This window comes from Vulpes lagopus, chromosome 6 (genome assembly GCF_018345385.1).
Source record: "Vulpes lagopus strain Blue_001 chromosome 6, ASM1834538v1, whole genome shotgun sequence".
NCBI lineage: Eukaryota > Metazoa > Chordata > Mammalia > Carnivora > Canidae > Vulpes > Vulpes lagopus.
The window spans coordinates 34,660,043-34,673,128 of NC_054829.1; the positions used below are offsets into that span (position 1 = coordinate 34,660,043).

The 13,086-nt window shown below is 37.8% G+C and overlaps 1 protein-coding gene across 1 annotated transcript in view; it reads left to right on the forward strand.

Annotated features, from left to right (window-relative positions):
* LOC121492529 (coiled-coil domain-containing protein 170-like) overlaps nt 1–13,086 on the forward strand; it is a 44,819-nt gene that overhangs the window by 21,091 nt on the left and 10,642 nt on the right. The window contains exons 3-6 of the mRNA XM_041757795.1: nt 3,746–3,881; nt 4,350–4,372; nt 4,735–4,749; nt 5,943–6,216. Of these exons, the coding sequence (XP_041613729.1) occupies nt 3,746–3,881; nt 4,350–4,372; nt 4,735–4,749; nt 5,943–6,216 (448 nt within the window). The remainder of the gene's footprint in view (nt 1–3,745; nt 3,882–4,349; nt 4,373–4,734; nt 4,750–5,942; nt 6,217–13,086) is intronic.

The following is a 13,086-nucleotide window of genomic DNA, read 5'->3' on the forward strand; positions in this document are numbered from 1 at the left end:
ATGATTGGTTCTTTTCTATACTTTCTCTTTGTTGAAGTTCTCACTGAGTCTAGTCTTCTTTCCAGTCTGATGAGTATCTTTATGATCATTACTTTAAACTCCTTGTCAGACATAGTTCTTATTCCCATTTCATTTAGTTCTTTTTCTGGGGTTTTGTCTTTTTTAAAAAAGATTTTATTTATTTATTCACAAGAGACACATTGAGAGAGGCAGAGACATAGGCAGAGGGAGAAATAGGTTCCTCACAGGGAGCCTAATGTGGGACACGATCCCCAGAACCCAAGATCACTCCCTAGCCAAAGGCAGATGCTCAACTCCTGAGCCACCCAGGTGTCCCTGGGGTTTTGTCTTGTTCTTTCATTCAGAGCATATTCCTCTGTCTCCCCATTTTGCTGGACTGTTTCTATGAGTTAGTCAGCACAGTAACTTCTCCTAAACTTGAAGGAATGGTCTTGTGTAGTGTCTTCTCCTGTGTAGACTGTGTGTGCCTGGTGACTTTGGATGGCTAGCTGGAGCTGTCTGGCATGGGCTGGGGGTCCTAGTGTCCTCCATGCTGAGGCTACACTGGTGGGTTGGCTGGAGCTAAAGTGAGTGTGGACTTGGGTGGTCCCAGGACTCGGTGCAGACAATGCACCAGCAGGACAACTGAGGCTGAAGTGAGTGTAAGCCAATGGGCCCTGGAGCTTTTCATGCAAATTGCCCTGGCAGGACACCTGAAGCTTAAGTGGGCACAAGTTGGGGTGGTCCCTGGGTTATCTGTGCAAAAGGCACCCTGGCAGGGTAGCTGAAAGTGGGTATACACCAGACATCTTGGGGGGGTCTGTGCACAGGGTGACCTGAGAGGGTAATTAGAACCAAGGTCGGGCATGGCCCAGGGGGACAAGGGACACTTGATGCAGGAAGTGCCCCAGTGGGATGTCTGGAACTGAGATGAGGCATGCCAAGGGCTTCTGAGGTGCTACACAGGACCACCCTGGGATGACAGCCAAAGCAGAAGTGGGTGAAAGCAAGGGTGTCCTGAGGTATTCAGTACAGATGGTGCCCTGTAAAACAGGAGTACTTTACAGAATGGAGGCTGGCATGGACCAGGTTGTCCAGGATGCTCTGTACAGGAGGCACCATGGTGGGGTGGCTGGAGCTGAGGTGGGGTGTGGGGTTGTGGTTCCAGGGTGCTCCATGCAGGAAGTATTCTGCAGGACAGCTGGAGCTGAGATGAGCATGGGCTAGGAATTAGGTAAGAGGCCTAGGTAAGAGGCCCCAGAGTGTTCTGCATCAAGTGTACCCTAATAAGCTGTCTGGAGCTGAAGTGGTGTGAGCTTGGAATTTTCCAGGGTGCTTTGCACCTGTGTCACCTTGGCATGATGCTGGAGTTCTAGTGATTGCTGGACCAGGGGTGTTCCAGTGTGTGTCATGCTGGGGCTGTCTTTGTGAGACAGCTGGGGTTGGTATGGGCTAGAGACCTAGGGCTCACTGAGGTGCCTGGACCTTGTTCCTATCAAGGTGAATGGAGATGTAATTATGGTGCTCGCCAGCCCTTTCAGCATGGAAAGAGTTCTAGCAGCTACCCCTGATGTTTTTCAGAGTTCTAGGGCTTGCTCTTTTACATACATTTAGTTCCTCTTTTAAACTGTGGCTTTTGGGATCCCTGGGTGGCGCAGCGGTTTGGCGTTTGTCTTTGGCCCAGGGCGCGATCCTGGAGACTCGGGATCGAATCCCACATCGGGCTCCCGGTGCATGGAGCCTGCTTCTCCCTCTGCCTGTGTCTCTGCCTCTCTCTCTCTCTGTGTGACTATCATAAATAAATAAAAATTTAAAAAAAAATTTTTAAACTGTGGCTTTTCTGTGCATCAAGGTATCTGGGGCTGGTGTGGGCCAGGGGCATGGGGCTTGCTGGTGTGATAGGCTGGCCATGGTGCCTGGACTTTGCCCTCTCTGCACTATCAAGATAGAAGGGGAATATAAATCCTGGTGCTCCCTAGCCCTTCTACCCAGAGAGAGCTCCATCTGTTCCCTCACTGCCCAGCAAGTTTCTAGACCTAGCTCCTTTACACTCTCTTAAACCTTGGTTTTTCCTCCATGCCCCAGAGTATCTGCATCAGGGACACAGTGCTTGCTGAGGCAGCAGACCAACCACAGCATCTGGAACCCTGCTTCCATCTGCATCACCAAAGTGGAAAGGGAACACAAACTGTGCCACCTACTAGCCTCTCTGACCCAGAGAGAATTCCAGAAGCTCCCTCACCAGTGGGCAGGAGTCCAGGGCTAGTTCTTCCAAGTTCCAGTTGTTTTTCTAACCTTCAGTTATCCCTCCAAACCCCAGGGCATCTGGGGCTGGCATGCACCAGTGACCCAGAGTTTGTGGAGGTATCAGCTAAGGTGTCTCGGTCTCTCCTGCCTCTTCCTGTGGCCTCTCCACCCTCTGTTGTGCAAAAGCTGTCCAGTCAGCCCTCAACATCCCCTCAGGCAGAATTTCTCTACAAATAGATGTAAACATGGTGTCTCCATGGAGGAGATGAGCCCAAGGCCTTCCCATGTCACCATCTTAGACTGGAGCCTCTTCTCATGTCTCCAAAATACATTTCTTCTGAGAGTTTTCCCATTTTTCTCTTCTGAAACTTTATTATTTCATTTTCATATTTTGAAGGGTTTTTTTTTCTTGACTCTAGAATTCTGGGTTGCCAGTATTTTTTCTTATAACACTCTAAGATGTCACCCAGTTATCTTCTGACTTCTATAGTTTCTATTGAAAAGTCAATCATCAGTCTTACTATCATACCTTTGAAGGGAATAATGTGTGCTTTTTCTTGGTAGTAGTTTGACTATGATGTGTCTTGGTGTGGCTTTCTTTGTATCTATCCTGCTTAGGATTTACAGAATTTATGGGATCTATCAATTATGTATTTCATCAGGTTTGGAACCTTGGGCATTATTTTTTCAAATATTATTTTTGTCCCATTGTGTCTCCATTCTCACTCTAGGGTTACAGTTACAGGTGTGTTAGATCTTTTAAGTGTGTCTTACATGTCTCTAGCCTTTTGAATTTAAATTTTCTGTTTAGACAATACAGATAACTTCTTTTGAACTGACTCAAAGTCATTAATTCTGTAAGCTGTAATTCTTAGAAGAGAAAAACAAAAATAAAAACAAAGAAGATGGATTGAAACTTTAATCTAGATATGGGTACAGGATAGAAATATTACAATACCTAGCAATTAATAATCAAAACAAGAACCAAATAATTATTTGTATATTTGATAAAAACAAGTTTTTATATATGCTGTTCTCTATTGCTGTATCATTATTCTAATTCCCTTTTCTCTCATCAAATCCCAGTGGAAGACCCATCAGGTGTTATTAAAATAGGAGTACTTGTATCCCTGTGGAACTTCCTGATCATCACAATGTTACCAGTAGTGGCAGGCAGATCACATTGTTATTAATAGTGGCAGGCAGATATTCATGCTCAAACTTCCTCTTGAAAAAGATGGTTTTAATTGACCTTCCCCAGGGGAAATACTAGAGGACCTAGCACTGGATTATTTTTCTCTCCATTTCTCTGCCATTTCTAGTCTCTCTCTAGAAATAGTTGGGTAATTACATTGCCCTTTTCATAGGAAGTACCCTTCTACTCGATACATGCATTTAATATATTTTAAATGGGGATTATTTCTTTTAATTATTTTTAATTGAAGTTTGAAAACTAAGTTGGTTTCATGATGTTGTTACCTACCGATATCTTACACAGAGTACATCTGTTTGAAAAAGAAAAGGCAGAACGAAAAGCAAGCCTTTTGAAGAAAAACTTAGCAGGTACTGATGGATGCACCCCTTATATGAATATGAAAGGGCAAGAAGATCCCTTGGATAGTTTCCTGATGAAGGTGAGGATAAATTTTGATTGATTTTTATTACCATAATAATACATCATTTATTTTAATAAAATAAAAAATTTATTATTATATCTAATATATTGCTATATTTATTATAAAATTATTCATATATTTATTATATTGTGTATTTCACATAAATTATATAGTATATAATATGAATAATGTATTTATTATAATAAAACAGGATTTTTATTATCTTGTGTTACTCCAAGAGATAATTGGCAAATGTTGAGTAGTTTGTTCATCTGCTTTTTTTAAAAAAATATTTTATTTATTTATTCATGAGAGACACAGAGAGAGAGAGAGAGAAAGAGAGAGAGGCAGAGGGAGAAGCAGACTCCATGCAGGGAGCCCCATGTGGGACTCGATCCCAGGTTTCCAAGATCAGGCCCTGGGCTGAAGGCGGCGCTAAACCGCTGAGCCACCCAGGCTGCCCTGTTGATCTGCTTCTTATGGAAGGTCAGAGGAAACAGTGCAGTATGGTTGCCTGAAAGCCTTTCTGAAGTACAGAGAGAAAGCACAAGGCAGCTCTAAGGTCTCTGTGATACTGAAGGACCATTTGAGGGAACAGAGCTGAGAGAGAAGTGGGAGGAGGAGAGATGGTGGTTAAAGAATGAAATATTGGGGTTTTACATTTCTAGTGTGGGTTACTTCCTGCTGCTGATATCTGGATTTTGGGCTCTGAATATAAGGGTTGAAGAGAGATGTAGGCAAAAGTCATTGAAACCAAGGCACAGAAATCACAAAGCTAAATTCGTGGATCATCTGCACTGGACCTTGAAATCTAGAATTATGGTGTGAGTTGGGTTTAGAAAGAAGAGATGAGCTTGGTCACTAGTTATAGCAATTCACAGGACGAGTAGAGATATCAGAGAAGAATGTTGGAGGAGGTTGGGAACCACTCTATTGCCAAGGAAGTGGCGAAAGTTTATTTTGAAATCCTTAGACTTTAACAGGTTATTATATAATCTGAATGTAAAACAAGGTCCACCAAAATCCAATTAATCTGAGGGTTTCCATTTAAAAAAATTCAGGAGCTACTTTCAAAGTAGTTTTAAGTAATTCCAATTTTGAATGTCCCTCTCAAGTAATTCACAATAACACTTCCCAGTTTTTTTCACTTCTCTCAGGAATCTGTCACACTCCTGAAAAACTCTCCCAAACCAGCATCCATGGAACTCTGACCTTTTCTCCCATTGCCTTTTTTATTCTAGCTTCAGTAGTGATGCAAACCCATCATTACTTCAACAATTCTAGTCTCTATTTCTGTTTAACATGACATAAAGCCTAGAAACTGAACCTATTTACTCAGCTTCCAGAGTTGAAAGTATCAAGAAGGTGTAAAGAAGACTAGAATTTATAAAGGTAGAATGTGTGGGAGTTCAGGGAAGAAGTACAAGCATCATCCTCCCCCTACCAGCTATTTACAAAATGGAAGCAGGATGATTATGGAAGCAAGGGAAAGATTGGGGGGGGGGGTGGTGGAAATGAGACTTCTTTCATTTATACCTTTACTTTATCAAAATTGTTATTAGTAATGTTCTATAATCATAATGAAGTCTTTATGGAAATAACCATTTCCCTCCCAACTTTTAAACACTTAATTGTCTTAACATTCATTGATGGTCCTTGCCCCATTCAGTTATTTCATTAGGTGCAAAATGTTGATTTTTAAAATTCCTGTTATTCTTTCTACATTTATTAGCTCAAAATTTTCTGTAAAGAGTGTAACTTCATAAACTGAGGCTTTTTGATTATCTACTTTTCCAAGCTGAATTTCCTATGTTTTCAAAACATTTTCTCCATACTGTCATTTTAATATCTCTGATGTTTTAGTTTTCTCTTTTGAGTATGGCCTTGTCTCTCTTATGACTCCACCACTCTTTTATTTCTTTTAAGGGCTTTGCTCCTAAAGTTTTGTATTATGACTATATTTATATTTCAAAAAAAGGAAGTAAATGTCTCCGTATTAAATTCTAAATGGGAAGTTTAACCTGTGTGTTGGCATATTTAGGATAAAAGTGAAGCTATCCTGACCAAGAACTTTGAGAGAGACATTTTCTACTCTGAAGGACCAAAAGATGGGCAGAAAATTTGGGATAAGTGTCAACAAGATTCAACCCATAAGGAAAAACAAAAATATGAGTTGGACAGACCTCCATATTCATTCAGCTGGGAAACTAAAACTGCACAATCCCACTACCAGAAATTCATCAGTCAGTTGGCTAGTCTTCTGAGCAACAGTATTGTACCCATACCAGCCACGGAGGAAGCTGTGAAAGAGAGGATTCAGGAAATTGGTGCAAATGAGCGGTCTTGGAAGTCTGTAGGTGTATTGACAGAGAAGTCATTCTTTCAAATTTGTTTAACATGTTGATTATTTTTAATGCATTGGTTTTGATACTAACTGATGTAAATTCTGTGGCTCTGAATTTTAACTTTGATTTTATTTTTAATACTACAGTGATAAAAAGGAAAAGGATGTCCATTATTACAGCAGAGGTAGTGTAGTATATTTGTTAAGAGCAGAAAGCCCAAGTATGAATCCCAGCTCAGCCATGGCCAGCTGTGTGCTCTTGGGCAGATCACTTATCCCCTCTGGGCCTCAATTTCATTTGTAGAATTTGGTGGTAGTGGAATGGGGTTGGAGGCTGGAATGGCATAGTTCTTATCTCACAGAGTGGTAAGGATTAAATGGATTAATACATGATAAATGCTTAGTTCACTTCAGTGTAAGCTCTGTGAATCCTGGCTTAAAAGTAGTGGTATGGTGAAGATAATATGTCCATCATGCCTAAATACTGGTCAGGTCAGTAAAATACATCATTAGATCAGTTATTTATTTGAATTTATTGGCCAGCTCTATTAAAAGATTGCATCAGGAAGTTTCAATGGATGTATCTCCTTGTTGTGTCCAAATCATTTTAGTAAAATGTCATGCCTCTTCACCCCCAAATTTAAATGAAGATAAGTATTGCTTAGATTCAATGTGTTAGTAAAATCTGCTACAGTCTATTTATTATAGAGTTCTAATTTTTCTAATTTTTTTTTAGTAAAATGTCATGCCTCTTCACCCCCAAATTTAAATGAAGATAAGTATTGCTTAGATTCAATGTGTTAGTAAAATCTGCTACAGTCTATTTATTATAGAGTTCTAATTTTTCTATCACTTTTTGCTTAAAATTCATTATACAATTTGATTTCTCAGTAATGACTAAATGTCTCATTTTGTATATCAAAACTTTCCATTTCTTTTTCTTTTTAAAAATATATTTTTATTTATTTGACAGAGAGAACACAAGCAAGGGGATGGCAGGCAGAGGGAGAGGGAGAAGCAGGCTCCCCACTGAGCAAGGTGCCAGATGCAGGGCTCAATTTCAGGACCCCAAGATGGTGACCTGAGTGGAAGGCAGACACTTAATCAACTGAGCTACTCAGATGCCCCTCCATATCTTTTTCTAAAATCAGCTGATACATGTCAAATCTTAAAAGTCTTCCCCCATTTACCTAGTTTTTAATGTAATGTTGCTACAGTGTCAGTGTCAGTAGAACTTGCACATAGCTTTGAAACAAAATAGGAATCATGGGCCATCAGGAGTTGTATCTATCCTTTCTCCCTACAGAGGATGGAAGGCCTGCAGCAGAAAATTCTGAGGCTCACAAAACGCATGGAGCAGCTGCAGCGTCACTCTGAAGAAGCCACTGAAGAATCATCCCAAATGCAAGAAAGGTGTAGGGAACAAAAAAGACCCTTGAAATGCCTGGAAGGAAAAATTGCTCTTAATGACATTTTTCAAGGGAGATTAGACTTGGACAGAAATAAAGTAAGAATTTCCCATATAAGACATTTCTTTGACAATGAAAATGATCATATTATCTAATGTTTAAAACTGTTAATACTATTTATAGTTAATATTGGAAAAGAGGAAAATTTGCCACAAACCCTTAAATCTGCCTTTATAAAAAAAAAAACCTCTTAAAAAAAAAAAAACCTCTCCTTGTTCCATATCTCTCATTTCTCTAATACACAATGAATACATGTATTCATTGTAAGAGCATTTGTTAATGTATTTCTTAATGTACTTTAAAAAGTGGATTAGAAGGAAAGAGTTCAAAGGAGTGACTGTATAGCCAGGACATCAGGCACTGTATCAGTTAGATATGAGGAGTATCAGGAAGGGTCCAGTGATGCTATTCCTCAGTCATTACTAGTAGACCAGTACCTTCTCTACTTTCTGCTTCTCTGCATCTGTAAGGAAGAGATGAAACGGCCAATTCTAAGAGTGGTATGGAGACAGGGTACAATATAATTTATTTTTAGGAGATTTTAAAAATTCTATTTCATTATCTCAATAGAATTGCATGTCATATCATACCTATACTATTTCTGTAATTGTTGTGGCTTCAAGCATAATCTCACTCATTCATTCACCACTCACTCATTCAGTCTTCCATTACACTCATTAGTCATATCTGTATCCAGCACTGAGTATAGAAAACTTCCAGTCCTTAGTGAAGTGGTATTAACTATGTACTCCTCAGAGTCTAAGGATAAATGCAGCTTCTACCTCTGTTCCTGAATATATAATCAATGATTATTCATTTCCCTGCAAAAATTTTAAAACGCTATATTAAATTTTAAGAATATTCAAGTAACACATGCTTTCTACAACTCTTAAAGTCAAGTTAAAAGGCTCAAAGAAAACAATAATTTTCCCCAAACTTCTTTCTGCCTATTTTACCTCAGGAACTAGCAGTGTATATATTTTCTACAAATATTGCCATGGTTATGGAAATATACAAATACATATATGTGGGTGGTGGTATTTTTATAAAACTGAGACTATGCTAGTCAAATACTCTTCTTACATAGTAAAAAGTAAGTACTTCATGGTTTTTCCTTAAGTTAAAAGATATAGATTTTCTGGGACGCCTGGGTGGCTCAACGGTTGAACGTCTGCCTTTGGCTCAGGGGTTGATCCTGAGTCCGAGGATCAAGTCCCACATTGGGCTTCCCTGCATGGAGCCTGCTTCTCCCTCTGCTATGTTCTGCCTCTCTCCCCCTCTCTCTCTCTCTCTCTGTCTGTCTCATGAATAAATAAATTAAATCTTTAAAAAAAATTAAGGTATTCCTTTAAGAGCTGCATTGTATTCCAGAGTGTATAGAAGTTATTTATTTAATCACTTCCCAATTGATGGGCTGTAAAATTATTTCCACCTTTTATGCCACTACAAATAATGCAGCAATAAGTAGACTTATACATATATCTTTTCACACTGGTGCTTTTCTTCCCCTATGGGATTGAGTTCTAAATGTGAAATTGTAGAATCACAATGTATGAATATTTAAAATTTTAATAGCCACTGCCAAAATACTACTTCCAAAAGGTAGAAGGAATTCACTTTCCAAATAGAAATATATGAGTGCCTATTTCTTCTTTATAGCCTAGCCAACATTGGATGATGTCTTTAAGGTTGATTTCTTAGATTCCTTTACCTTTCTACTCCTTGCAATTTGGACCTCAGATGCAGAAGGTTGAGTTAACCAAACTCTGTGGTTCATAACACATTATCTTGAGCTGTAGAAGGGCTTTCTCTTATTTATTCCATTTAAGTCCATTTTTCCGTTCCCTCTTCCAAAGGAGATCAATCTCGAGGGGCTGGGGTGGCTCAATTGGTGAAGTATCCAAGTCTTAATCTCAGCTCAGGCCTTGATCTCAGGGTCATGAGTTCAAGCCCCACACAGTGTGGAGCCTACTTACTGGAACATGTGTGCTTCTGATGATCCTTCCTATCTTATTCTTTTAAGCACTATGAAACATTCTTTTCTTTGTGCTTTATAAAATATTGCCTTAAATTCTCCATTTTCAGAAATTATAGTTCCTAATGCAATGTTTTGTTTCATGTTTATCTGATATATCTTATCCTTTTATTTTTTGCATTTATCTTTGTGATTAAAGACAATATATGGTTGTGTTTTAAAAAATCAGATTAGAAGGTATCCAATTGGTAAATTTAACATACTTATCTTTATTACAATTATTATTATATTAGTATGTGTTTTTGCTAACTTTTTTCAAAATTTTCATACACTTTACTTTCCTTTTGATGGGTAGGAGGTGTTTATTTTCCTGGTTTCTATGAAGATAGATACATTTTTTTTCTCTTTTTTAAAGTTATATGTTCTATTTTTATTCTTATGTTGGTGTTCCTTAATTAAGAACCATATTCTTAAAAAAAAAAAAAAAAAAAGAACCATATTCTTGGGTGCCTGGGTGGCTCCGTGGTTGAGCGTCTGCCTTCAGCTCAGGGCCTGATCCCGGGGTCCGGATCGAGTCCCACGTCAGACTCCCCGCAGGGAGCCTACTTCTCCCTCTGCCTGTGTCTCTGCCTCTCTCTATGTGTCTCTCATGAATAAATAAATAAAACCTTAAAAAAAAAAGAACCATACTCTAAATATTTATCAGAGTATCGTGCCCCTTTGGTTGTTGACCTCCATCCCCAAATGTGTTGGTATTCTCTAAATTTTTAATTTTTGCAGTGTTTTAATATACTTTCTCTGTTTTCTTTTACTTGGTCCTAACTATTTTTAGACAACCACTAAACTTGACCAAGGCATTTGGTACTTTGTAGGATCCTGTTGTGTTATGTAAGGTGTATAGTATTGCATTAGTAATGATGAAAAAATACACAAGAGCTGTAAGAAATCAGTTCTTTTTTTTTTTTAAGAGATCAGTTCTTATCACAATATGGAATTTATTGGAGATACCAACTGCTCACACAGATTAGTGTCACAGATAGTCCCAACACTTGAACTCACTGCAATAGCAACAGGAGGTGGCCACAAGATTATTACAGTAGTACAGGATGTAGTATAGTTAATTTTATGCAGTTACAATTTAACATTGCATCTTCATGTTTGTTTATATTTCTCTTGAATGATAATGGTTTCATGAATGATATGTAATGTTTGGGTAATTTTTGATACATTTTAACTTTTTACAATAGATTTGTGATATTTTATGATAGCAAATGATAAAGCAGACTAGTTTCTATAGATATTTTATGTATTCGTGACATAATCTTTTTCTTAACTTTTCTGATATCTCTAGGCTATTTAGTTCATCTGAGGGTTTTTTCAAATTCTTGCAAATCTTCACAAGTTTTCCCAATATATTTATTTAAAAAAAAAATCTGTGTTTAAGTGGACTCATGCAGTTTCAATCTGTGTTGTTCAAGGTCAACTGTATACACACATACACAAACACACATTCTTGATGGGTACTGTCTCTCCGGAGAACCCTAATACACTTTGCCTTTTTAAATTTTTCGTTTTAATTTTTTTTTTTTTTCGTTTTAATTTTTTTAAAAAAATTTAAGATTTTATTTTTAAGTAATCTCTATACCCAACATGGGGCTCAAACTTACAACCCCGAGATCAGGAATCACACACTCTACTGACTGAGCCAACCTACATGTCCTTGCTTTTTTCTTTTTCTTTTTTTTAATAGTTTATATCCTGTTGTCCTTTTATCTGCCTTCTTGGAGAGTTTTCAATCTAATCTTTCAACTCAGTTTGTTCCTCAAATCAAGAATTTATTCATCTTATTTATCTCACCTATGATGTTGTTCATGTCAACTCTTACATTTGCCGTATCTGCTATTTCTACTTTGTTGTTTTAGTTTATAATTTCTTCATCAGTTAATGTCATCTCTCCTGAGTACCTACAACTTTTAGTAAAGGTAAAGTTATAATTTTTACATGAAACTGGAAGTGATCAGAAAAAACAAGGCTTTGCCCTAAATTTCATTTAGTGGCAGGTGAAGAATTAGTCCAACAGAATCCATTTTTTTAAAAAAAGATTTTATTTACTTGAGAGGAGAGAGCATGAGCAGAGGGAGGGGTATAGAGAAGGAGGGGCAGAAGGAGAAGCAGACACCCCGCTGAACAGGAGCCTGAAGCTGGTTTGATCCTAGGACCCTGAGATCATGAGCCAAAAGCAGATGCTTAACTGACTTAGCCACCCAGGCACCCTCCGACAGAATACATTTAAAGAAACAACAAAGGACAAAAATAAAGTAGGTTAATGTTAACACTTTGTTGAGTGTAATTGTTTAATGTAAATTTTATACCTGTCAAAGTGGCAATTTGTACATATAGTTTTAATTTACTCAGTCAGCTTTGTAATATAATTCTTGATAAAAATTCTTTTTAATATCAATATTTCAAAATGTATTTAAAATAAGATTAATATCCTTATATCCTGCTATTTCATATATCTGTATTTTAAACATAATTTAGTAATTTTAGTAATTTATAATTTTAGTAATTGGTAATTTTTGATTATTTGGTTCATATTCTCTTTCACTTTGCAGATTTTATTTTATATACTCTAGTAGGATTTTACACTTTCTTTATTTAAGTCCTATAAGTCCTTTGTATCAGTCTTTCTTATAAAATGTATTTCTAGGTCTTTTTTTTTTTAAAGATTTTATTTATTCCTGAGAGACACAGAGAGAGAGAGAGGCAAAAAACACAGGCGGAGAGAGAAGCAGGCTCCATGCAGGAGCCCGATGCGGGACTCAATCCCAGGACTCCAGGACCCTGCCCTGGGCTGAAGGCAGGCACTAAACCGTTGAGCCATCCAGTGATCCCCTATTTCTAGGTCTTTTATAGATTTTGTCCATTGTTAATAGCATATTTCCCCATTTCTATTTGAAACGGTTATTACAACTATAAATAAATACATTTTTATGTTTTTTTTAAAAAAGATTTATTTATCTTGCATATATGTGCAAACTGGAGGGGTGGGGCAGAGGAAGAGGGAGAAAGAGAATCTCAAGCAGACTCCCCGCTGAGCATGGAGCTCAGTGTAGGGCCCTGAGATCATGACCTGAACTGAAACTGAGTCTGAGGCTTAACCAAATGAGCCACCCAGGAGCCCTGCATTTGATATGTTTATATTTTTATGAACTTTCTACCATCTTACTGAATTCACTTATTAAATCCAATAGTTTTCCTTACTACGGTTTTTTGAGCCACGCAGGTGCCCCTCGTTTTCCTCTTTTTTTTTTTTTTTTTCGTTTTCCTCTTTAACCAGGCTTTCTTGGAGCATCTATTTTATTTTTCCAAAGAACCAGTGGTTCTTTTTTAATATAAATTTTACTAGCTTTTGATTTACATATAATGAAAATA